Source organism: Sapajus apella, unplaced genomic scaffold, assembly GCF_009761245.1.
Source record: "Sapajus apella isolate SASKATOON/1434 unplaced genomic scaffold, GSC_monkey_1.0 scaffold2, whole genome shotgun sequence".
NCBI classification, from domain to species: Eukaryota; Metazoa; Chordata; class Mammalia; order Primates; family Cebidae; genus Sapajus; species Sapajus apella.
This window is the reverse complement of record NW_022436942.1, coordinates 48,112,129-48,133,926: the sequence shown is the minus strand read 5'-3', so window position 1 is coordinate 48,133,926 and position 21,798 is coordinate 48,112,129. Positions and strand designations below refer to the sequence as shown.

General features: G+C 38.5%; 1 protein-coding gene across 9 annotated transcripts in view; it reads left to right on the top strand.

Moving 5' to 3' along the window:
- The window catches only part of POC1B (POC1 centriolar protein B), a 93,360-nt gene that overhangs the window by 32,735 nt on the left and 38,827 nt on the right, over positions 1–21,798 (top strand). For all 9 annotated transcript variants that reach the window (XR_004274828.1, XR_004274835.1, XR_004274834.1 and 6 more), the window contains 5 exons: positions 13,450–13,557; positions 14,313–14,428; positions 15,901–16,034; positions 18,691–18,759; positions 19,430–19,582. Coding sequence is in view for 6 of the 9 variants with exons in the window: in XM_032297274.1 (XP_032153165.1) it covers positions 13,450–13,557; positions 14,313–14,428; positions 15,901–16,034; positions 18,691–18,759; positions 19,430–19,582 (580 nt within the window). In the remaining 3 variants the exon portion in view is untranslated. The remainder of the gene's footprint in view (positions 1–13,449; positions 13,558–14,312; positions 14,429–15,900; positions 16,035–18,690; positions 18,760–19,429; positions 19,583–21,798) is intronic.

Below are 21,798 nucleotides of genomic sequence, written 5' to 3'. Positions count from 1 at the left end.
CATTCAGCTCAGGCTCGCCCACAGAAACATAGCATCTCCTCCTAGAGGAGTGAGTCTTGTTGAAACCATGGGCTTTTCCTCTTGGATGGCAGTGTTTGGGCTTATTTAAGCTTGTCACTGCTGAGGGACACTGTGGGCAAAGGACTGACTAAAAATAATATTAATTCAGAAGAGAGCAGAGCTGTAGGAGGAACAGAATGAATTTTTATTTAATCACGTAAGTTGGTTTCTGAATATAGTCACACCTGAAAGTATTAGAGAGAGTGTGTGTATATGTCTGTGTTGTGTGTGTGTGTGTGTGTGTGTGTGTGTGTGTCTGTGTGTGAGAAAGTGAGAGGGTGGGGGAGGGAGGGAAGGGGAGAGAGAGAGAGAGAGAGAGAGACAGAGAGACTGACTTGAAAAATGGGTTCTTCTTACCCAGTCGAGACATTTTATCTCCATCCTCAACACTGCTGCTGTAGTTTTAGCACCATTGACCTTTGTGGAGACTTTTGTGGAGAGAGAGAGTTAAAAAGTGAGATCTTCTTACCCAGTCAAGACATCTGTTTTATTTCCATCCTCAATGCTGCTGCTGCAGTTTTAGCACCTTTGACCTTTGTGGAGACTTTTGCAGGAATCTCCTAAATGGTCTCCCAGACTGCAGAGTCCCTCTTCCCACCATCCACCCTGCATCTCTACTTTTGTAAAAAACAAATCTGGCCATGCTGTTTCTCACCTTAAAACCCCTCAGTGACTCATTGCCCTGGCGTGTGTGCACTGTTCTCTTATCTTTCTTCTGTCACTTTGTCTTTCTTCTGTCACTTTCACCATTCACCTTCTTGCAGCCAGACGAGGCTCCTCAAGTGTGAATGACCCTTTATGACTTGTGCCTTTTCACATGATGATTTCCATGCTGGAACGCCCCTGCTTCTACCCTTCCTTCTCAACCTGCTCTGCATCTCTTCCTCCAGGAATGGTTTCTCCCTCTTCTGGGCCAAGCTCATTGTGACTCATTTATGCCACCACATTGCCTTGCTTTATGAGGTCTGTCAGCTTAGACCTGTCTTCCCTATTAGACTTTGAATTGCAAGTATTTATGTTGTATTCTCTTGCCAGGCACTGTTCTAAATTGTATGAGTACAGCATAAAGTAAAACACAAAATTTCTACTCTCATGGAGCTTCCTTTACTGAAGAGAGACAGGCAGCAAATACATTAGTGATAAGTGGAGAAAAATTATGCAGGGTAACAAGATAAAAAGTGGTGGGATTGGGAGGTGCTCTTTCACATATCGAGGTCAGGGAAGGCATATTTACCAAGGTGTTTGAGCCAAGACTGGACTATAATGAGGAAGCTAGTAAGGCTGGTGTCAGGAGAGAGTGTTCCAGATAGGTCAGATACGATCTGAGAAGCACTGTAGAGTATCAGCTACAGGATGGGAAAGGGTCAGGGGTTGTGCAAAAATGTGGCTGAATGAATCAGTGAAAGGTTGGTGAGTAGGCTTAGGTTTACCTCTAAAGCAAAGGTAATTTTCATGGATTTCTTCAGAGAAGAGTTATTTTTGTGAATCTTTTATAGCAAATCCAGGAGTATTGTGCATGCATGTTTTGCATGGAGATGTTATATGGCTTCACTGCTTTCTTTATCCATTTTGGTTGACTCTTGTTCTATTGGCCAGTTGCTTACTCGGCACACCTGGCCTTCATGGACTATCTTTATCTTGCTGGCACCTTAAGGTTCTGAGGGATTTTTTTTTTAAGTCAGTTTTCTTACTGTTTGGAGTGAATGATTAATATAAAACTCTACAGAGGCCTTCCTCAAGGAATGTTCTTTGATGAATAATTTGGTTAAATTTAATGAATAAGGATTTCATTTTCTTGGCAACTTTTTATTTATATGCTCTACAACATGCTTACAGATTCTTTCTCATGCATTTATTATAATGTATCTTCTTGGCTTACCTTATTGCAGTTAGAATGAGATAGTTTAGACCAATGTCTAGAGGGCCTGATTGACCACCCAGGCCCAGCCTCCCAGAGTGTTTGTGCATCTTCCAGGGAGAACTTAACCTTGATGAAGTCATTCTAATCCAGGACTTTCAAACATCTGCAGGACTAGAAGTCCTGTTTTCACCCTATACCTGAAGATGAGAAAGCTCAGGGGAGCTTGAGTCATGTTTCATAAATTTAGGAGAGTCTGAAACATATGTCAGATGCCAGTTTACTCTTTTTAATGACAGTGCTAACTGCCACAGAGCCTGGAACATTTGCATGCCTTAGTCAGGGCCTTCGTCCTTTGCCAACAAAATCAGAATATAATCAGAAGGCTGCTCAGTGACACCTGGAACTAAAGCAATAGGAGTTTGTGGAAAAAATCTTGTTAGATAGTTTTCTCAGATGAGGATAGTGAGGTGAACCTGTCTCCTCATCCACACACCTGCCAATGATTAGTACTGCTGGTCAGGCACCCCTCCCCTGGGTCAGGATGGAGGCTGATGACCAGCTCTTGCTCTTGCTTTTTGCTTGTTGCAGTTGTTGCACACCTCCTCTCTGTTGATGTAGTATCTTTCAGGTGATGCAGTACAGTGATTAATTTCAGCAGAGAGGCAGCATAGAGTAGTTAAGAGCCTGAGCTCACTAGCATGTTACTTGGGCACATCACATTCTCTGGGCATTAGTCCCCTCCCATATAAAATGAGTACAATGGAAGTGACTTCCTCATAAGGTCATGGTGAAGATTAAATTAGTTAATGAATGTAAAGTGCCAATTATTGTCAGCTATTAACTACCCTCACATCAGTTCCTCCCCTAGGGATTATACTGGAGCCACTGTCAGGTGATATTCGAATGACATTTCACATATTTGCACATAGTTTTTGGAGTAGATGGCTACTATTAGCTATAAAAATGTATGTTGTGTAGTAAACTTAAAAAGAGGGTCTTTATATTTCAAAGTAGTTGGGTCTGAAAATCTCTACCTTTTAACTGAAGTTCTTAGTCTGTTTAAATGTATGTAATCCGTCCTGGGATTGGATTTAAGTCTACCATCTTACTGTTTTCTATTTATCCCATTTATCCCACATGTTTGTTATTCTTTATCCTCCTCTCCTTTTGGATTAATTAACTATTTCTTAGCATTTAACTTATCTATTTTATTCTTAGCTTTGCTGTTTGTCTTATATTGTTTTGTGGTAACCTCTAGAGACTACAATATGCATCCTTTTCACAGGATTAATTTTATGCTGTTTTATATATAACGTTAGAACTTACAGAACTATTTCTCCATTTACTTCTTGACAGTTTACATCTACATATGGTGTAAGCTCACAATGCGTTAAGCAGCCAATTTTCTCTTAAAGAAAATAAGAAACAAAAAAGTCTTTTATATTTACCCCTGTATTTGCCAGTTCCAACATTCTTTATTCCTTTGTGTAGATCCAGGTTTCCATCTGATATCATTTCTTTTCAGCCTGAAACACTTTACTTACCATTTCTTGTTGTGAAGGTCTCCTGGTGATGGATGACTTCTTCCAACTTTTTGTTTACCCTTTATAAAGGATATTTTTGCTGAGATGTAGAATTCTAGCTTGGCGGATGATTTTTTCTTTTAGTGCTTTAATGATGTCATTTACTATGGTCTGAGTTTGTGTCTCCCAAAAATTCATGTGTTGAAAGCCTTACCCCAAAGATGATGGTATTAAAAGATGGGTCCTTGTGGAGGTGATTAGTTAATGAAGCACATCCCTCATGAATGGGATTTGTGCCCTTATAAAAGAGGCCCCAGAGTGACCCTTGCCTCTTCCACCATGCAAGGACATGGCAAGAAGGTGTCATTTATGAGCCAGGAAACAGGTTGTATTGGTTTGTTCTCACACTACTAATAAAGACATACCTGAGACTGGGTAATTTATAAAGGAGAGGTTTAATTGACTCACAGTTCTGCAGAGCTGGAGAGGCCTCAGGAAACTTTCAAATCATGATGGAAGGGGAAGCAAATATGTCCTACTTCATATGGTGGCAGCAAGGAGAAGTGCTGAGCAAAAGGGGGAAAAGCCTCTTATAAAACCATCAGATCTCATGAGAACTCAACTCACTATAAAAGAATAGCATGAGGGTAACCACCCCCATGATTTAATTACCTCCCACCGGGCCCCTTCCATGACTTGTGGGGATTATGGGAACTGCAAATTCAAGATGAGATTTGGGTGGGGACACAGCCAAACCCTATCACAGGCCCTTGTTAGACACCAAATCTGCTGGTGCTCTGATGCTGAACTTAGCCTCTAGAACTGTGAGAAGTAAATTTCTGTTGTTTATATGCTACCCAGTGTTCAGTATTTTATTATAGCAGCCCGAATGGACTAAGATGTCATTCTGTTGTGTTTTAGTTGGCATTTGTTTTATGTTAAGCCAGCAGTCATTTTAATGTTATTCCCCTGTACATAATAATGTATCTTTTTTTTCCTCTGCTGCACTCAGATCTTTTGTTTTCAGCAATTCGGCCATGATGACCCTAGGTATGGTTTTATCTATTTTTCTTATAGTTCATTGAAAGGTTGAATCTATGGATTAATATTTTTGATCATATTTGGAAAAATTTTTATCCTTTCTTCATTTATTTTTCTTCCCTAATTTCTTTCTCATCTCTTTCTGAAGCTCCAGATTTACATATGTTTTACCACTTGATATTGTCCCACAGTTTTTTTAGGCTTTCCTCATATTCTTCATTTTTTTTCTCCCTGTGCTTAGTTTGTATAATTTCTCTTGGTTTATCCTCAAGTTCACTGGTCTTTTCTGCTGTAGGATCCCAATGAACTGTATCTATTTCTCTGGTGAGATTCTCCATTTGTTGGCCCATGATGCCCATCTTTTCCTTTAAATCCTCGAACATATATATAATAATTGTTTTACAGCTCTAATTCCAATATCTGTGCCATATATGGGTCAATTTTTCTGCTTATTTATATGTTCTATGATTTTTTAATTGTATACCCAAACATGGCTAAATTTTTGAGAGTTTCGATTACACTGTCATTGTCTAAAGAGTGTTAAGTTTTTTTCTGGTAAGAAAATAACTTTCTGCTTGTCCAAAGAGATTATGTTGAGGCTTGAATTCAGCCTGTGTAAGGTAGATCTAGTGTAGTCTTTATTCATGAGCTGTAGTACCAGTGGCCTTTCTAGTGTTTCAACTGAATGTCTGGAGTATTCAGCAAAGGCTGGTCAGAGTTTGAACATCTCTCAGTTCTGTGTAACCTCTTTAATCTTTGTTCTGCTCACAGCCTCCCAGTAGTTGTTCTCTGCCAAGTCTTGTTGCCCTTGCACGGGCAGCTTTGTATTTGACAATACAAAGGGGATTGTATTGTATACAAGGGGGTTCCTTGTAAATTTTTCCAATGCAGAATTTTTTGGGGATTCTGCTCTTTGTAAATCTTCTCTTGTAGCCTGTCCTCAAAATTACAGCCCGTTAGCAGCCCTGAGTTCTGATTTCTGTTTCCTAGGCCCAGTGAGATTGCTGCTATCTCCTTGGGCTCTACCTCCTTGTACTATGGTTTGGAAGGTGCTCCCATGCAGAAATCTGGGACAGATTTTGTGCTTATCTCATGTGTTTCCCATCTCTCAAGATGCACAACCCTATGCTGTCTCTTGCCTAGTTCCTAAATACAGTTATTTCATATGTTTGGCGCAGTTGTATGGTTGTTTATGGTAGAGGAGTAAGTCTGATAACCATTACTACCCCATGGCCAGAACTGGAAATTTTGTCCAAGGAATTGGTGGAACCTGACAAGTCAGCTTTAAATTTCACATGGATGTAATAAATATGTAAGAATAGCCAAGGAAAAATGACAAGAATTAGGGCCAGGTGAGGTGGCTCACACTTGTAATCCCAGCACTTTGGGAGGCCCAGGTAGGTGGATCACTTGAGATCAGGAGTTTGAGACCAGTCTGGCCAACATGGACAAAACCCCATCTCTATTAAAAATACAAAAATTAGCCAGGCATGGTGTGCACACCTGTAATCCCAGCTACTTGGGAGGCTGAGGCACAAGAATCACTTGAACCCTAAAGGCAGAGGTTGCAGTGAGCTGAGATTGTGCCACTGTACTCCAACCCGGGCAGCAGAGTGAGATGCTATCAAAAAAAAAAAAAAAAAAAAAAAAGACTTCTAAGTTGGCTTTATGATTTATCAGCCTCTTGCAAGAAGTGGATGGATCACCTGAGTCCAGGAGTTTGAGACCAGCCTTGGCAGCATGGCAAAACCCAGTCTCTACAAAAAATACAAAAGTGAGCTGGGTGTGGTGGCATGCAAAGCTGGGTGTGGTGGCATGCAAAGCTGGGTGTGGTTGCTGGTAGTCCCAGCAACTTTGGAGGTTAAGGTGGGAGGATCACCTGAGCCTGGGAGGTCTAGGCTGCAGTGAGTTGAGATGGTGCCACTGCACTTCAGCCTGGTTGATGGAGTAACCCTGTCTCAAAAAATAAAAATAAAAGAAACTTGTCCAATCAGCTTTTAAAACATAGTATAAAACCATAGTAATTAAAATATGCTGATAATGGTACAAGATTAAGAAAAGAGGTCATATAAAGCCCAGAAGCAGATATTTGTATATATGGGAACTCACAAGAAAGGTGGCATTTCCAATCAGTGTATGGTCTATTTAATAGGTAGTTAAGATAACTAGATTTATATTTGGAAAAATATAATGTTGAGTCTTTATTTTACCAAAAAATATATATGAATTAAAAACTAGATATTTAAAATAATCCAGGTCATACTGCTCTTCCTCCCAGTGCATGGACAGGGTACTTAGATGAATGTAGAGGATCCTAGACCAATTGTTTCTGCCTTTAGTATTTGAATTTTAAATGTATGCCATAGACTTGAGTGATTAAAATTTTGTGTCTGTCTCATGCCCAGTACTTAACTATGAGTTTGTTCTTGGAGCCCAGGCTTATTCCATGTGGCACAGAGATGGTGCCCATTAGTGTAAGATGAAGTGAATAGGTGATTTCTCTAGACTTTGTGGTCATCTAATTTTTAACTAAGGTTAATTTAAAGAAATATATTGGGAAATATATTCATGCTTTTAAAATGTAAATAGTATAGTCTTTTTGTAAGTCTATTTGCAAAATATGCCAGGCATCTTTGTTGCAGTGGTTCTACAACCAAAAATGTGTCCAAAGTAAATACTTTTTTTGTAATCACTTGAAAAAGCTTTAAATCCAAAGGTATTGCTTTCAGTATAATTTATAATGATGAGCAATTAGAAAGAACCAATTTTTCCAATTTTTATTCCAAATAAAAACTTAGTTAAATATATTTAGATTATGATGTAACCAGTAAAAAGGGAGTATATATGCATGTTATGGCATAAAAATAGGTTTACATAGGGGCATGGAATTCAGCAGTTGTATTTTACAAGACCTATGCATGAACAAAAGATGAGGTGTCTATTATATACAAGATAATAAATGTGATTGTGTTTGGGTGACAAGATCTGGACTTTGAAAATTTTCTGTATTTCTCAGTTTTAAAAAATAACTTTAATGATGAAGAAAACATCATTTGAAATATATGTAAGTAAGTGAGAAATATCTTTTTAATTACAAAAGAATTTTTCTAAAAGTTAAAATTAATATAGCCCTATGCTTTTAAAAATAATGCATATAATGTGTGGGATAACTTACATTTCTTTATAGTGTTCTTAATAAAAAAAAATAAGTAGAAGTTAATGTAGTAGAGAACTTTTTCAGCACTACTCCTTTTCCAGTATTAATTTTTTTGAGTAAATATCTGCCTATGATTTTTAGTTGTTGGTAGGGTTACAAAGTGATCTTTTGACCATGTGAATTGAAAAGATTTTGTAAAATTGTGGTAAAATATACATAACAAAATGTACCGTTTTAACCATTTTTATGTATACAGTTCTGTGGCATTAAGTATATTCATATTGTTGTACAATGAATTATAAAGATTTTTCTCAGGTTACATTGGCTATATATAATATTAAGTCAGTTTAAATTCCTTAGAATTTTTTGAAAAATTTCCTAAACATTTACTGAGGGCCTACTCAGTGCCAGGCTCTGGGGATATAGCATTGAGTAAGACAGATGTGAGCTGCCTCATCTTGGAGCTTATATTCTATTAAGTAAGCCAGCATGGAGCACTCGGGTATAAATGTGGATGTGGGGCCAGATGGGGTGTCTCATGCCTGTAATCCTAACACTTTGGGAGACTGAGGCAGGCAGATCACTTGAGGTCAGGAGTTCAAGACCAGCCTGGCCAACAAGCGAAAGGCCATCTCTACTAAAACTACATAAATTAGCCAGGTGTGGTAGCACACACCTGTAATCCCAGCTACATTACAGCTGAGGCTTGAGAATCACTTGAGGAGGTGGAGATGACAGTGAGCCAAGATCCTGCCACTGCACTCCAGCCTGGGCTACAAAGCGAGAATCTGTCTCTCAATAAATGAATACATAAATAAATAAGGATGTGGGCAACTCCAAGAACACTTCCTGGGGTGCTAGCTTACTGGTAACAGTGTTCAGGAAGGCTGTTCCTGAGGAAGTGACACTGAAGCAGAGAGCTTGAAGGATGTGTGAAATCCTTTTATAGATTTTAAACTAGGTAAAAACTATTGGGCAATGTTTGAGGCACAGGGAACAGCATGTGAGGAAACACCTGAACAAGAACAGGGAACCTAAGAGAATGTAAGGAAGAGGAGGGTGATGAAAACGAAGAGGCAGGAGGATGGGTCCTGGAGGGCTATGAGCAGTGGTGAGCATGTCACACTTCTCCCCAAAGGAAATGTGAAACCACGAAAGAGTTTTAGGCAGAAAGATGACCCAATTTGATTTAAGACTTAAAGATCACTTTTGTTGCTTGTGGATAGTGGAAGACAGCAGGGCCAATTGTGGTTTGAGGAGACAGGACCCAATAATGGATTGGAACAGGGAAGTAGAAGAGAAAGAGGAATCAAGTCAGACCCCTGAGTTTCTGGCTTGAGAAACCATTTACTGAGAAACAGAACACTGGAGAAAGAGAAGGAGAAGAAGAGAACCTTCCTCTTTGGGAGGAAGAGGGTGAATTCATTTGGACAAGTTTAAAGCTTGAGGTTTCTGCAAGATATTCAAGAGGAGGTGCCCAGCTAGCAGTTGTACTCATGGGTGGAGATTCCAGGAACGAAGTCTGAGCACATAGATGGGAAATTCCCCAACAAATAATTTTCATGGCACACTTGATCTTTTTATATTTTTTCACCTGCTTTTTGTCTCTCCGCAGTTGCAGAAATGAATCCTGCTACTGTAGTCAACAGATGGTTTCCTTTCTAATGCTGACCAACACTTAAAAAAAGTAAATGTTTTGCTTATTGACTTGAACTTCACCTTCAACCTGTAAACATCAAATTCCATCAAAGCAAACTCTGAGACTGCCAAGTTTTAATGAGTCTGTGAAAATTTTAGGGCTGATTCAATCCAGACTCCTTCATTATACAAATAGGAAATGGTGGTCATTATGGTTGTGAGTTTACAAGGTTCAATAGCTGGACAGTTGCAGAACTGGCGCTAGAATTCAGGACTCGAATACTTACTGAGCAGTCTTATTTCCACTACTTTTTACTGCTTCCTGTTCCTACTGAAGGGCTGCTGGCTTCAGTTTCTCTTACTAATAATTTGTGTCTTATGGGACATGAAATAGTGCCTACTCTGTTTGCTCCCAGCGCCCTGAGTGCTGGGAATGTGTTTTTAAAGAATATGTATTCTAAAGATAAGAAATAGCCAAAGGAAAATTTGAATTTTTTATGAAAGTACTATCTATCTATCTGTCTATCCAGCTACTTGGGAGGCTAAGGAGGGATGATCACCGGAGCCCTGGAGGTTGAGGCTGAAATGAGCCGAGATCAGGCCACTGCATTCCAGCCTGGGTGACAAAGTGAGACCCTGTCTCAAAAAAAAAGAAAGAAAAAGAAAAGAAAAATAATTTCCTCATGTTTTTGAATTCAGTAGTCACTATTGACTAATATAATACCCATCTTGGTGACATACTTTCTAGAAGTTTTTAAAGGTGGTTGGGTAGTACTAAATTAAGAGAGTCAGAAATCTATTAATGTCTTAGTAGAAATTTTATATCATCTTTAAATTCTTAAAAGTCTAATTAGATGTTATGTGAGACCTGACAATAAAGGACTAACCTTTCCTAATCAGAGCAAAGAGAAGCCTGTTTGTTGCTAACCTATTTTTGATGTATCTAATTAAAAATAAAAGGGAGGAGGAGGAAATAGAAATCATCATTCTCACTTTCAGCCACCCCAGATGCAAAAAACTCATATAGAGAGCATATGCAAGATTATAATGCAGTGACCAGAGCAGGGGCAAGGCCTTAACCTCAGTCCCCTTAGTTTCTGTTAAGTTGATGGTAGAAACCTCTCCTCCTTCTGTCACCAGGTTCTTCCCAGCTACCGCCTGTACTCACTCATTCGAGGTTCACATCCCCTTCATTTCTTTTCCTCTGGGAAATTTCTCCCAGCTATGAACCCTTCTGCTCAGGAGGCACTTATAGCTGACCAAGATAATGGTTTCCCTCATTTGCAAGTTTCTTTAAAATCCTGTTTCCTCTATGGAGCGTCAAGTGACAAATTGGCACTTGTTTTGTTACAACCCTTTTTCATATCACTTTCTAAAATTAGGTTTTTTGTGTGCCCTCCCTCCTCTATAGAACAAAAGCCTCACGAGGGCAGGGATCTTGCCAGTCTCATTCACAGCTATATTCCTACTACCCATGGCTGTGCCCAGTGTGAGGTATTGACAAGTGCTCAGGGAATCTTTGAATGAATCAGTGGGTGAAAATCTTTCCTATAAACTCCTCAAGGACAGGGACCATGCCTGTATTACCTACAGCTTATGGCTACACACACAGATTTTTGTTCAAGGACGGTATATAGCCTTCTAACAGCACTGCCTCGTGTTTCCTCTCCACTTTAGAACCTTCTGTTGTTTACACAGAAGCCACGCAGAACTTCCAGCGCTGTAAGTAATTTGGGCTGGTAGAAGACACTTTCCTTTTTGACAGAGACTTAAGCAAAGTGGTTCAGAGGTTTGGCTGTGGAAACAGATTGCATGATTCAAATCCAGACCCCTTTCCCCACTGACATGATAACGCTGGCAGTTACTTATCCTTTATGTGCCTCTGTTTCTTCACTGTATATTGAGATAAGCTATTGCTTTGTTTTGATGGGTTATGCTGAAAATTAAATAAGATGTATTAAGAACCATTTTAGGACATGTGTGCTCAAGGAATATGAGTAGGATAATGATGTGATGGTGGAGGTAGTATTTGGCTGATGTCATAGAATATTTTTATACTTTGTTATTTTCTAAGTATTTCATTTTATTAAATATTTTTCTTCATAATTGCTTTCTTGAAATGTAAGAGTTAAGTCTTCTAATAGAAATATTCTGGTCACTTAACAGTCACATTAAGTAATTTTTTTTAAAAAGAGGCTTAGTAAGTAACACAATTTGATTCCTTGCATTAGTTTTTTATAATTTTTTTTTCTTTTGAGACAGAGTCTCACTCTGTCACACAGGCTGGAGTGCCGTGGCATGATCTCAGCTCACTGCAACCTCTGACTCTCAGGTTCGAGCAGTTCTCCTGCTTCAGCTTCCTGAGTAGCTGGGATTACAGATGCCTGCCACCAAGCCCTGTGAAATTTTGTATTTTTTAGTAGACACAGGGTTTCACCATGTCGGCCAGGCTGGTCTCAACTCCTGATCTCAGATGATCCACCCACGTCGTTCTCCCAAAGTGCTGAGATTACAGGCATGAGCCACCATGCCTGGACAGTTTGTTTACCATTATTGTGCCAAGTTTATCCATGGGGATACTGAGTAAGTTTTTTCCCCCAGGGTCTATATACAATGAGCTGCCTCTGTTTGGAGACTTTTTATAATACTGCCCTTCATATTTGAGTCTTTCTCACATTTTCTAAAAGAAAATATTAATAAATTATTACTTACTATAAAATCAGAGTAAACTACCCAGCAAGGAAAATTTTTCCTTGAAACGTTGTTTTCTTGACATTTTTTTTTCTGAGACAGTCTTGCTCTGTCACCCAGGCTGGAGTGCAGTGGCACAATCTCCACTCATTCCAACCTTTGCCTTCTGGGTTCAAGCGATTTTCCTGCTTCAGCCTCCTGCGTAGCTGGGATTACATGCACCTGCCACCACGCCTGACTATTTTAGTAGAGATGGAGTTTCACCATGTTGGCCAGGCTGGTCTCAAACTCCTGACCTCAGGTGATCCACCTGCCTCAGCCTCCCAAAGTGCTAGGATTCCGGGCGTGAGCTACCACTCCCGGCCTTCTTGAATTTTTAAATATTATTTTACATGGAACCTAATTATGCTTCTGTGTGTCTTTTTTCTGTGTGAATCTGTGAACTCCAGATGCAAAGTTTCTGTCACAAAAAAATGAATTTTAGGTCAGCCTTAAGAATGGGAGTATGGAGAGAACAAAAAGAAAAATCTTCAATTATATTCCACACCCTTAATTAATGACTTACAGTAATCTTGACTCTGGGCGTAGAGGGAAACTACAAATAAAATTGAAATATAATCTGTGACCTAAATCTGTCTTTTTGGTTTTTGTTACTGCTAAAATATTAATAATAAAAATACTACTCAGTTTTCTAGTAGTCTAAAATTTGTTTTCATTTTCTCTGTAGTCTTCTGCTCTTCTATTTATATTTAAAAGACATCGTGGCCAAAAAATTTAAAAAGTACTTTGGGAAGGATCTTAAAGGAATAGACAGCATAAAAGCAGCAGACAAGGTGTCTGAGATTTTTCTTATTTGCTTTTTAATGGTGTGTGTGGATGATAGGGTTGTCCACGAAGGAACTTCTGTTCTGTATAAATGAGTTGTCCTATTTTCAGTCCATTGGAGCTCTCTGGCCTCCCCAAGTCCAAGAAGTTACAGGCATGGGCAGTTAGATTCTTTTGTTGGTGATGTCACTTAATTTTAATTCTCAACACACCCTTCCTTTCTTACAAAAAGTTTCACTGCAGGCTTGGTAGGATGAGTAATAAAGACTCTGTCTTGGATCATATGGATAACTCTGGCAAGTGACAGAAATAGAAGAGAGTTTTTTAAAAAAAACAAGGCACTTGGCTTAGAGTGGATATAGAATTGAATCAAAACCCTAAAGCAGATGCCATAAAACCGAAATTATTTTAATAAAAGAATAAAAGGAAAAAGAAACTTGTGTAGTCTACATAGCATATTTTGATGTTTTAATGGTCTGTCAGTGTTGTTTGTCATGATGAAGATCTTGGCTGCAGTCTATGACTTTACTGCGTTGGATGGTAACAGTGGTCGGTCTCTGGTATTAATATTTACAGCCTGATCTATTTGTGGTGTAGAGGTGAGGTGGTGACTTTCCAGAGCCTTTCACATATAATATCTTTCTTCTTTCTAGATTTTCACCTGATGGAAGACTAATTGTGTCATGTAGTGAGGATAAAACTATTAAAATTTGGGACACCACAAATAAGCAATGTGTTAATAACTTCTCAGATTTCATTGGGTAAGTACACTCTGTTTCTGTGGGTTACTTTGCTAAGGAGACATTTGATTATAACAATTTAAATAAAGAAATGGGGCCCGGGCATGGTGGTTTATGCTTGTAGTCACAGCACTTTGGGAGACTGAGGCGGGCAGATCACCAGGTCAGGAGATTGAGACCATCCTCACTAACATGGTGAAACCCTGTCTCTACTAAAAGTACAAAAAATTAGCTGGGTGTGGTGGCACACGCCTGTAGTCCTAGCTACTCTGGAGGCTGAGGCAGGAGAATCGCTTGAACCCAAGAGGCAGAGGTTGCAGTCAGCCGAGATTGTGCCACTGCACTCCAGCCTGGGTGACAGAGTGAGATTCTGTCTCAAAATAAAATAAAATAAAAAATTAATAAGTAATTGAGAGCAAAGAAATTAAAATATGGCCAGGAGTGGTGGCTTACTCCTGTAATCCCAGCACTTTGGAAGGCCAAGGTGGGCAGATCACCTGAAGTTAGGAGTTGGAGACCAACCTGGCCAACATGATGAAACAATGTCTCCACTAAAATGTCTCCACAAAAATTAGCTGAGCATGGTGGCGCACTCCTATAATCCCAACTACTCGGGAGGCTGTGGTGGGAGAATCACTTGAACCTGGGAGGTAGAGGTTGTGGTGAGCCAGTAACGCCACTTCACTCCAGCCTGGGGACAAGAGTGAGACTCTATCTCAAAAAAAAAAAAAAAGAAAAAAATTAAAATATTAGGTCATCTTATTCTTTCCTCCTAGATTTGCAAATTTTGTGGACTTTAACCCTAGTGGTACATGCATAGCTTCAGCAGGTTCTGATCAAACCGTGAAAGTCTGGGACATAAGAGTGAACAAATTACTACAGCATTATCAAGGTAACAGTTTTCCTAACAAAAAATTCAGTTACTGAATAAACTCCTCTGGGAAAGACTGATTCTCCTTGTTGGTATGGTTTGTCTCTCTTACTTGGGGTCATGGGCTGCCTTGGAACATGTTAGAGAATAGTATAATTAGCTCCCCTCAACAACAGGGCCTCAGAAGCTCAAGGAAAGCAGGAAGTGAAGAGACCTTAAAAATGTTGTGAGGGCTAAAAAAGAAAAAGAAGTTGCTTTAAGATTTTCAAACTCTGGTTATCAGCATTGTGTGAGAAGTCAGGAACAGAAATGACTCTGAATCCTGAATCACAGGAAGTTATGTGAGCACAAATAGGTATTATAATTGATAGAAAACAACTACCTGCTATGCCTATGTATTGAACTAAAAGAGAGGTGAATTTTCGGCCGGGCGCGGTGGCTCACGCCTGTAATCCCAGCACTTTGGGAGGCCGAGGCGGGAGGATCACGAGGTCAACAGATCGAGACCATCCTGGTCAACATGGTGAAACCCCGTCTCTACTAAAAATACAAAAAATCAGCTGGACATGGTGGCACATGGCTGTAATCCCAGCTACTCAGGAGGCTGAGGCAGGAGAATTGCCTGAACCCAGGAGGCGGAGGTTGCGGTGAGCCGAGAATGCGCCGAGCCGAGATTGCGCCATTGCACTCCAGCCTGGGTAACAAGAGTGAAATTCTGTCTCAAAAAAAAAAAAAAAAAGAGAGAGAGGTGAATTTTCTTGGTTTATATTTGATTTATATTAAATCCAAATTATCATTAAACATAGTAGCATATCCAGGGTTTACCATGTATCAGACACTGTGCCATATCTTCACAATATTCCTAAGAGGTATCATTATTATTCACATTTTAAAGATAAGGAAATTGAGATTTCAATAGGGTAAGTAACTTGCTCAAATAATCAGTAGAACTACTTAGGTCTTCCTGCTTACAAAGTGCATAGAAAAATTAACTTTTGATCATTGTGTTATACTGCCTCCTGTTGGAAGGATGCTGTCTGGAAACAAATTGTCAAGCATGATAGCAGGACTGTAAATTGTCAAGCATGATAGCAGGACTGTGCCCTTTTCAAACATATCTCCAGACTCTTCTTCCTTTAATCCCAAGCCACTAATTGGTTATTACCTTTAATTTGAAGCTAGGTTATATACCCTATCTGAGCTGGTAATAATTAACTGTCGGTTTTTGGCAATATATCCAAAGACTTTATAGTAATATGGTCAATAAGATTGCCTTTCCATGACACAGCCTCATTTTTAAAGTTATTCTGGCTCTCACTAGAAGCTTAATGCTGTATGATGCCAAAATAATCGTTTTAGTGAGCTATATAGAATTTTGTTGTTGTGGAAACAGTGCTCTTGTGTGCAACCTAATATTTCTAATAAGGAACTGGGGTGTCTTTAAAAGTAAGAATTTTTCTTTGAATTTTTTGCTTGTCTTTTCTACAAATCAGTTCACAGCAGTGGAGTTAATTGCATATCATTCCATCCTTCGGGTAACTATCTCATCACAGCTTCTTCAGATGGTACCCTTAAGATTCTGGACCTCTTAGAAGGAAGGCTCATCTATACACTTCAAGGACATACGGTATTAATACTCAGATTCTTGCTTTTATATATACAAATATAAAATAATATATGCTTTACATTTTTATCCATTTTATTATACCCCTTTATTATTTTTCCAGACATAGCTATACATTGCTGCTATCATAAACATTTTTTACTTCCATAGCTGTTTTTATCCTCTGGAAGCAACTCTTAGAAGTATTATTTGTTGTAATTCTTATCAAAATCAATGTATATCTTTCAATGGCCATTAAATGAATCCTCTATTGATGTCTTTATCAGTATGTTGTATAGATTTACTGGGTAAATGGTGATGGGTAAGTAGATTCCTTACTTCAAATCTTTCCTTCATGTGGGGATTACCACTTAGCTCTGACACCCAGCCTCTCACACCTCCCCCTCATTCTGGTAATTTGATTGGTGGGTTTAGAAAAAATTGGGTAAGCACAGCCTAACATCTTCTACTCTCCTGCCTTTGGGAGTGAGCCTGTCTTCACTGTTTTTCTCTGCTATTCCTTGTGGGGAGACCTGCCCTTGTCTAGTTTTGCCCGTGACCCATTCTGGGCATCAGTTTTAGAAAGCCTATTTGTGTTACACATAAAAGCCACGTTATCTTTTTACAAGCATTTATTAGACAGAAAGGTGATATTTCAGTTCTCATGTGCCTTACTTCTTTGTCTTATTTCTCAATTGGTTTAGAACCAAGTAGGTAAGAGGGGTGCCTTTTATTGAGCCTGTGCAAGGATACCTTCCCCAACATATAATGCATTATAGAAAAGTGTTTTAAATTTATTATTTATTTATTTTTGAGATGGAGTTTTACTCTGTCACCCAGGCTGGAGTGCAGTGGCATGATCTCAGCTCACTGTAACCTCTACCTCCTGGGTTCAAGCGATTCTTCTGTTTCAACTTCCTGTACAGGTGCATGCTACCACACCCAGCTAATTTTTTTTTTTTTTTTTTTTTTTAAGTAGAGACAGGGTTTCATCATGTTGGCCAGGCTTGTTTTGGACTCCTCACCTCATGTAATCAACCTGCCTCGGCCTCCCAAAGTGCTGAGATTACAGGTGTGAGCCACTGTGTGCAACTTAAATTTTCTTGAGTATATAAACTATTCCTTTCTTCCAGAAAATATTCAAACTTCTCTGAATTTTTTAGAATGCATCCTTTTTTTTTTAAGGTACTTCCTTTAACAAGTATAAGCTGTTTATATCTAGAAATAGAATGAGCTTTGCAGCCTAGAAGAGAAGAAGTTCTTTTTCACCGGTCCTGCCTGGTTTCCTGCTTTGCGTTATTATTTATTCTGCAGTGGTGTTAGGGTAAAGCGGAAATAAACACTAAGCAGCTTAAATATATGCATATCCATGGATTTAGGCTGAATAAACACAACAATAAAAGTGGTCAATGATTGAAATATCCATGAAAAAAGTACAAAATAATAGGGAAAAAAAGATAAACACAGTATTTCAGGAGGAAAATACTACATGAAGATGGAATTTTATTCTGGAAGTGAAGGTGTTTATGAAACTATTAATATTATAACCTGAATCTCTGGGATAGTCTACTTGGAAAGATACAAGATGTTTTTCCCTAAAACTTTTCTTATGTAGATTTAAAGACATATTAAAAACATACAGAATATATTAATATTTTTTTGAGACGGAGCCTCACTCTGTCACCCAGGCTGTAGTGCAATGGCGCAATCTGGGCTAACTAGAACCTCCGCCTCTCAGGTTCAAGCGATTTTCCTTCCTCAGCCTCCCGAGTAGCTGGGACTACAGGCATGCGCCATCACACCTGGCTAATTTTGTATTTTTAGTTGAAGTGGGGTTTCTCCATGTTGGTCAGGCTTGTCCCAAACTCCCAACCTCAGGTGAGCCACCCGCCTCAGCCTCCAAAAGTGCTGGGATTACAGGCGTAAGCCACCGTGCTCGGCCAGAATATATTATGTTTGAGATAAGAAATACTTATTCATACTGGACTGAAAAATTGACCTAGAGGCTATGCATCTTGTGACTGTACCAAGCGCAGTTTTGTCCAACTCCGCAGTAATTGCTCAATTTCAGGTTTTCATTACCTTCCACCTAGATAATCACAGTAACTTCCTAACTGGCCTCCAACCAAGCATCTTACTCCAATTCATCCTTCTCACAATTGTGATACTGATTTTCATCAGTCACAGCTCTCCTCTTATCTGTGTTCTGCTCTTTAAACTTTTAGTAGTTTATGGTTGCCTACATGAAGGGAGAACTCAGTGAAGCCCATTGGGCAGGAAATGGACTTTATGTAAATAGCCTCATTCCCATTACCTACATAGTTATCATTCAGTTTTTGCTACTGTTTGGTTGAATACACAGTCCAAAGCCAGAAAATCTTAACAGAAATTCTTATTAACTTACACATGTACAAGCTTTTCTTGAAAGGAGGAAAAGGTTATTTTTTAAATTAATTTTTAATACTTTTTAATATCATTTATTTGTGTTTTAATATGATTGGGTTGATTCTTTGATTATCTTTACTCTGTCAGCATTAGTTGCTAGCAACTGATGTGTTTTATCAGACTTACTGCATTAGTAGTATACATAACTTAGGATGAGAAATTGATATCCATAGTCCTCTTGGCCATGAAAAAGCATTACCGAGTACTTTTTTCTTTATCTCCCTTTATTTCTTAGGGGCCTGTCTTTACTGTTTCATTTTCAAAAGGTGGAGAGCTGTTCGCATCAGGAGGTGCAGACACACAGGTTTGTAAATCTTTCAGCTCCCTCTTTGATTTGGTTAAGGTAAAGGAATCCTTGACCTCAGCTAAGAGTTTTACAACCAGCTAGTTTGTATATGTTAAGGTGATTGTCAATGAGTTTATATTTTAATTAGTACCATAAAGTCTGCTACCTCGTAACTAAGACAGAACCAGTTCTAAGTTTTGGGAACTCAAATAGTTATTTTCTTTTTCTCACTTTACAATACATGTCCACTTTCAGAAAGTATATAGCACTTTTGCTTGAATCATTGCCTAATCTTAAGCTTCTTGAGGATGATAAATATAAATCATTTATATAGCAAATCTGCATTTATTTGAAATGACCAAAACTCATTCATGGCCAGATTTATTGAATGAAGTGAATGATCAAGGCAAAAACATGGTTTTGGGCTTTGACCAAAAAGAATTTTAAGATAAAGAGACAATTTCTTAATATGAATTTTAAACAGATATGAAGGCAATTCAAAATGCTAAATCTTTCCCCCCACCACACCTTAAAAAAAGATATCGAAAAATAGCAACATAGTTAAAATATGTTTCTAGCCTTTCTGTCTACTTTGGGTGACAATTCTATATATTGTGGTTTTTAAAATTAGCTCTATTACTTGTACACGCAAGTCAATAACTGCCCACATCATTGACTTTTTTAATAGGTCTTATTATGGAGGACTAACTTTGATGAATTGCACTGTAAAGGTCTTAATAAAAGAAATCTCAAAAGATTGCATTTTGATTCACCACCTCATCTTCTTGATGTCTACCCAAGAACACCACATCCCCATGAGGAAAAAGTTGAGACTGTTGAAGTGAGTATTTTGTGCTTATTTGTCCTACATTTTGTGTACATTTTGAGGCTTTCAGTCAGGGAGGTACTTGAAATTACTGAATTATATATAAAACCTAGTGCTGCCTTAAAACAGCAATAAACAGTCAGTTGTTTTTACTATCATGTGTAATAAAGTTTTATATTTGCTTCTTGAAGTCCCATAAAACTAAAAATTGGTGTTGATACTAATAGGAAATTAGAAATTAAATCTAAGTCCTTTGAACTAGCTTTATATTCTAGGTGTGTTTAGGGGGGTCATGTGATGGCTGTCATGAGAATAAGGCTGAAGGGCAAGAATTTTTATAATGGTTATTGAAATAAGTATCTTAAAACTCTTTTATAGCAAAACGAAAATCTTTTGGACAGGTAAAAAAAGAGATTTAGTGATTGAATCCAATAATTAAGACAATTTTATTGCCTGCATACATTTTGCATATATAATTATCTATTTAGCTGTAGGTTTTTGTTGACAAATCCCCTTAGGTCAGTGTTATGGATTTAAGTGTTCTTTTGTTTTCAAAGAGAGATTTACCTTTGCTAGCTGCTTAGCTGATGTTAGCCTATTCTTATTTTGCATGATTCTTCTTCAGCCATTTCTCTTCTAAGAGCTGATGTCAGAAATTACCTGTTCATCTGAATTTTTATCGTTGGCAGTCTCTTTGCTTTTAGAGTTAGATATTTTGAGTTCTTGAGATTTATTCCTGAGCGGCAACAGACAGTAGCCTTGTTCACTTTTCATGCTGTGATTCCATGTACCCTCACCCACATCACTTCTTTCATTTTGTTTTCCTTAGTCTTAGTCTTTTCTGTTGTCTCAGGCACTTCTGCTAGTCTCCAGTTGTGAATCTAAGTATATGTTTTTTTTCTTTTTCTTTTTAACAATTATCTAGATTTTGTTTAATCCAGCCATATCTTGGGATTCCTGTCTTTGCTTTTCCTTGTTAGTGTTGACTTTCAGTTCTTGGCTATAATCTTTGTCTTTTCCAGCTTCTGACAATCTTTTCAGTTCTTCTAAATTATTAATTTTGTGTTTTGCCACTTCTTTGCACTACTTACTGTATTATCATTTTTATTTCTTTAAGAGAAAAAAATATGATCTAATTTGGTTGTTACATTTTTTGCTTCTGTTTTTATATTTCTTATCCCCTGTGATAAAAATTCATATAAAATACATGTGAAATATATTTTAATTTAACTTGAGTATTTTTTTCTTGTACTATTCAAGTTGGTTTTATTGACTCTCAGTGTTTTTTATTTTGTCATTTTGTGGCTTGGCCAGGATTGTTTGAAAATACCCATTCGGCCACTTTCCAGAGTGTTGGAAGGCAGAACTGCAGGCTGAGCCTAAGACTTTTTTCTCCTTGAATTAGGTAATATTTCTATGACTCCACACTCACCTCAGCACAGAGGCTCAAGCCATTTACTCTTTGATTTACTGTCGGCCCCAGTCCATTTCAGAGTGCTAGGCTTTCTTTAAAATGTCAAGGAGTTGCCTGAGTGGCTCTGCTCTTAACACGGTACAGCCAAAAAGCCATAAAACCAGCTGGATTGTTTTGTGTTGCCAGGTCAGGATGACCCAGGCCATGCAAAGCCACTCTCAAACAATTTTTCACATATACCCTTAAAAATTCTATTAAACACTGACTTTTCTTCATCATAGAATTAGAGTTCAGTTGCACTATACAAAATGCTGAGCCTTGTGACTGATTTTTTGTGTGTGTGATCTTAAGGTAGTCAGCCTCTGTGTACACAGTTTAAATTTTCTGTGAGCATGCATGGTTGCTTAAGTGTAAAACGTGACTTGTTTTTGTAAAACACTTTGAGGCCTTGTGATATAAAATGCCAGAAGAGTGATAGGATTCTGCATATGAACAACCAATTGTTGTAATTGTTCCTTTTTTTCTTCCTTAAAAATCTCTTATAAAAAAGTCAAGTTTGCCGGGCGCGGTGGCTCAAGCCTGTAATCCCAGCACTTTGGGAGGCCAAGGCGGGTGGATCACGAGGTCAAGAGATCGAGACCATCCTGGTCAACATGGTGAAACCCCGTCTCTACTAAAAATACAAAAAATTAGCTGGGCATTGTGGTGCGTGCCTGTAATCCCAGCTACTCAGGAGGCTGAGGCAGGAGAATTGCCTGAACCCAGGAGGCGGAGGTTGCGGTGAGCCGAGATCGCGCCATTGCACTCCAGCCTGGGT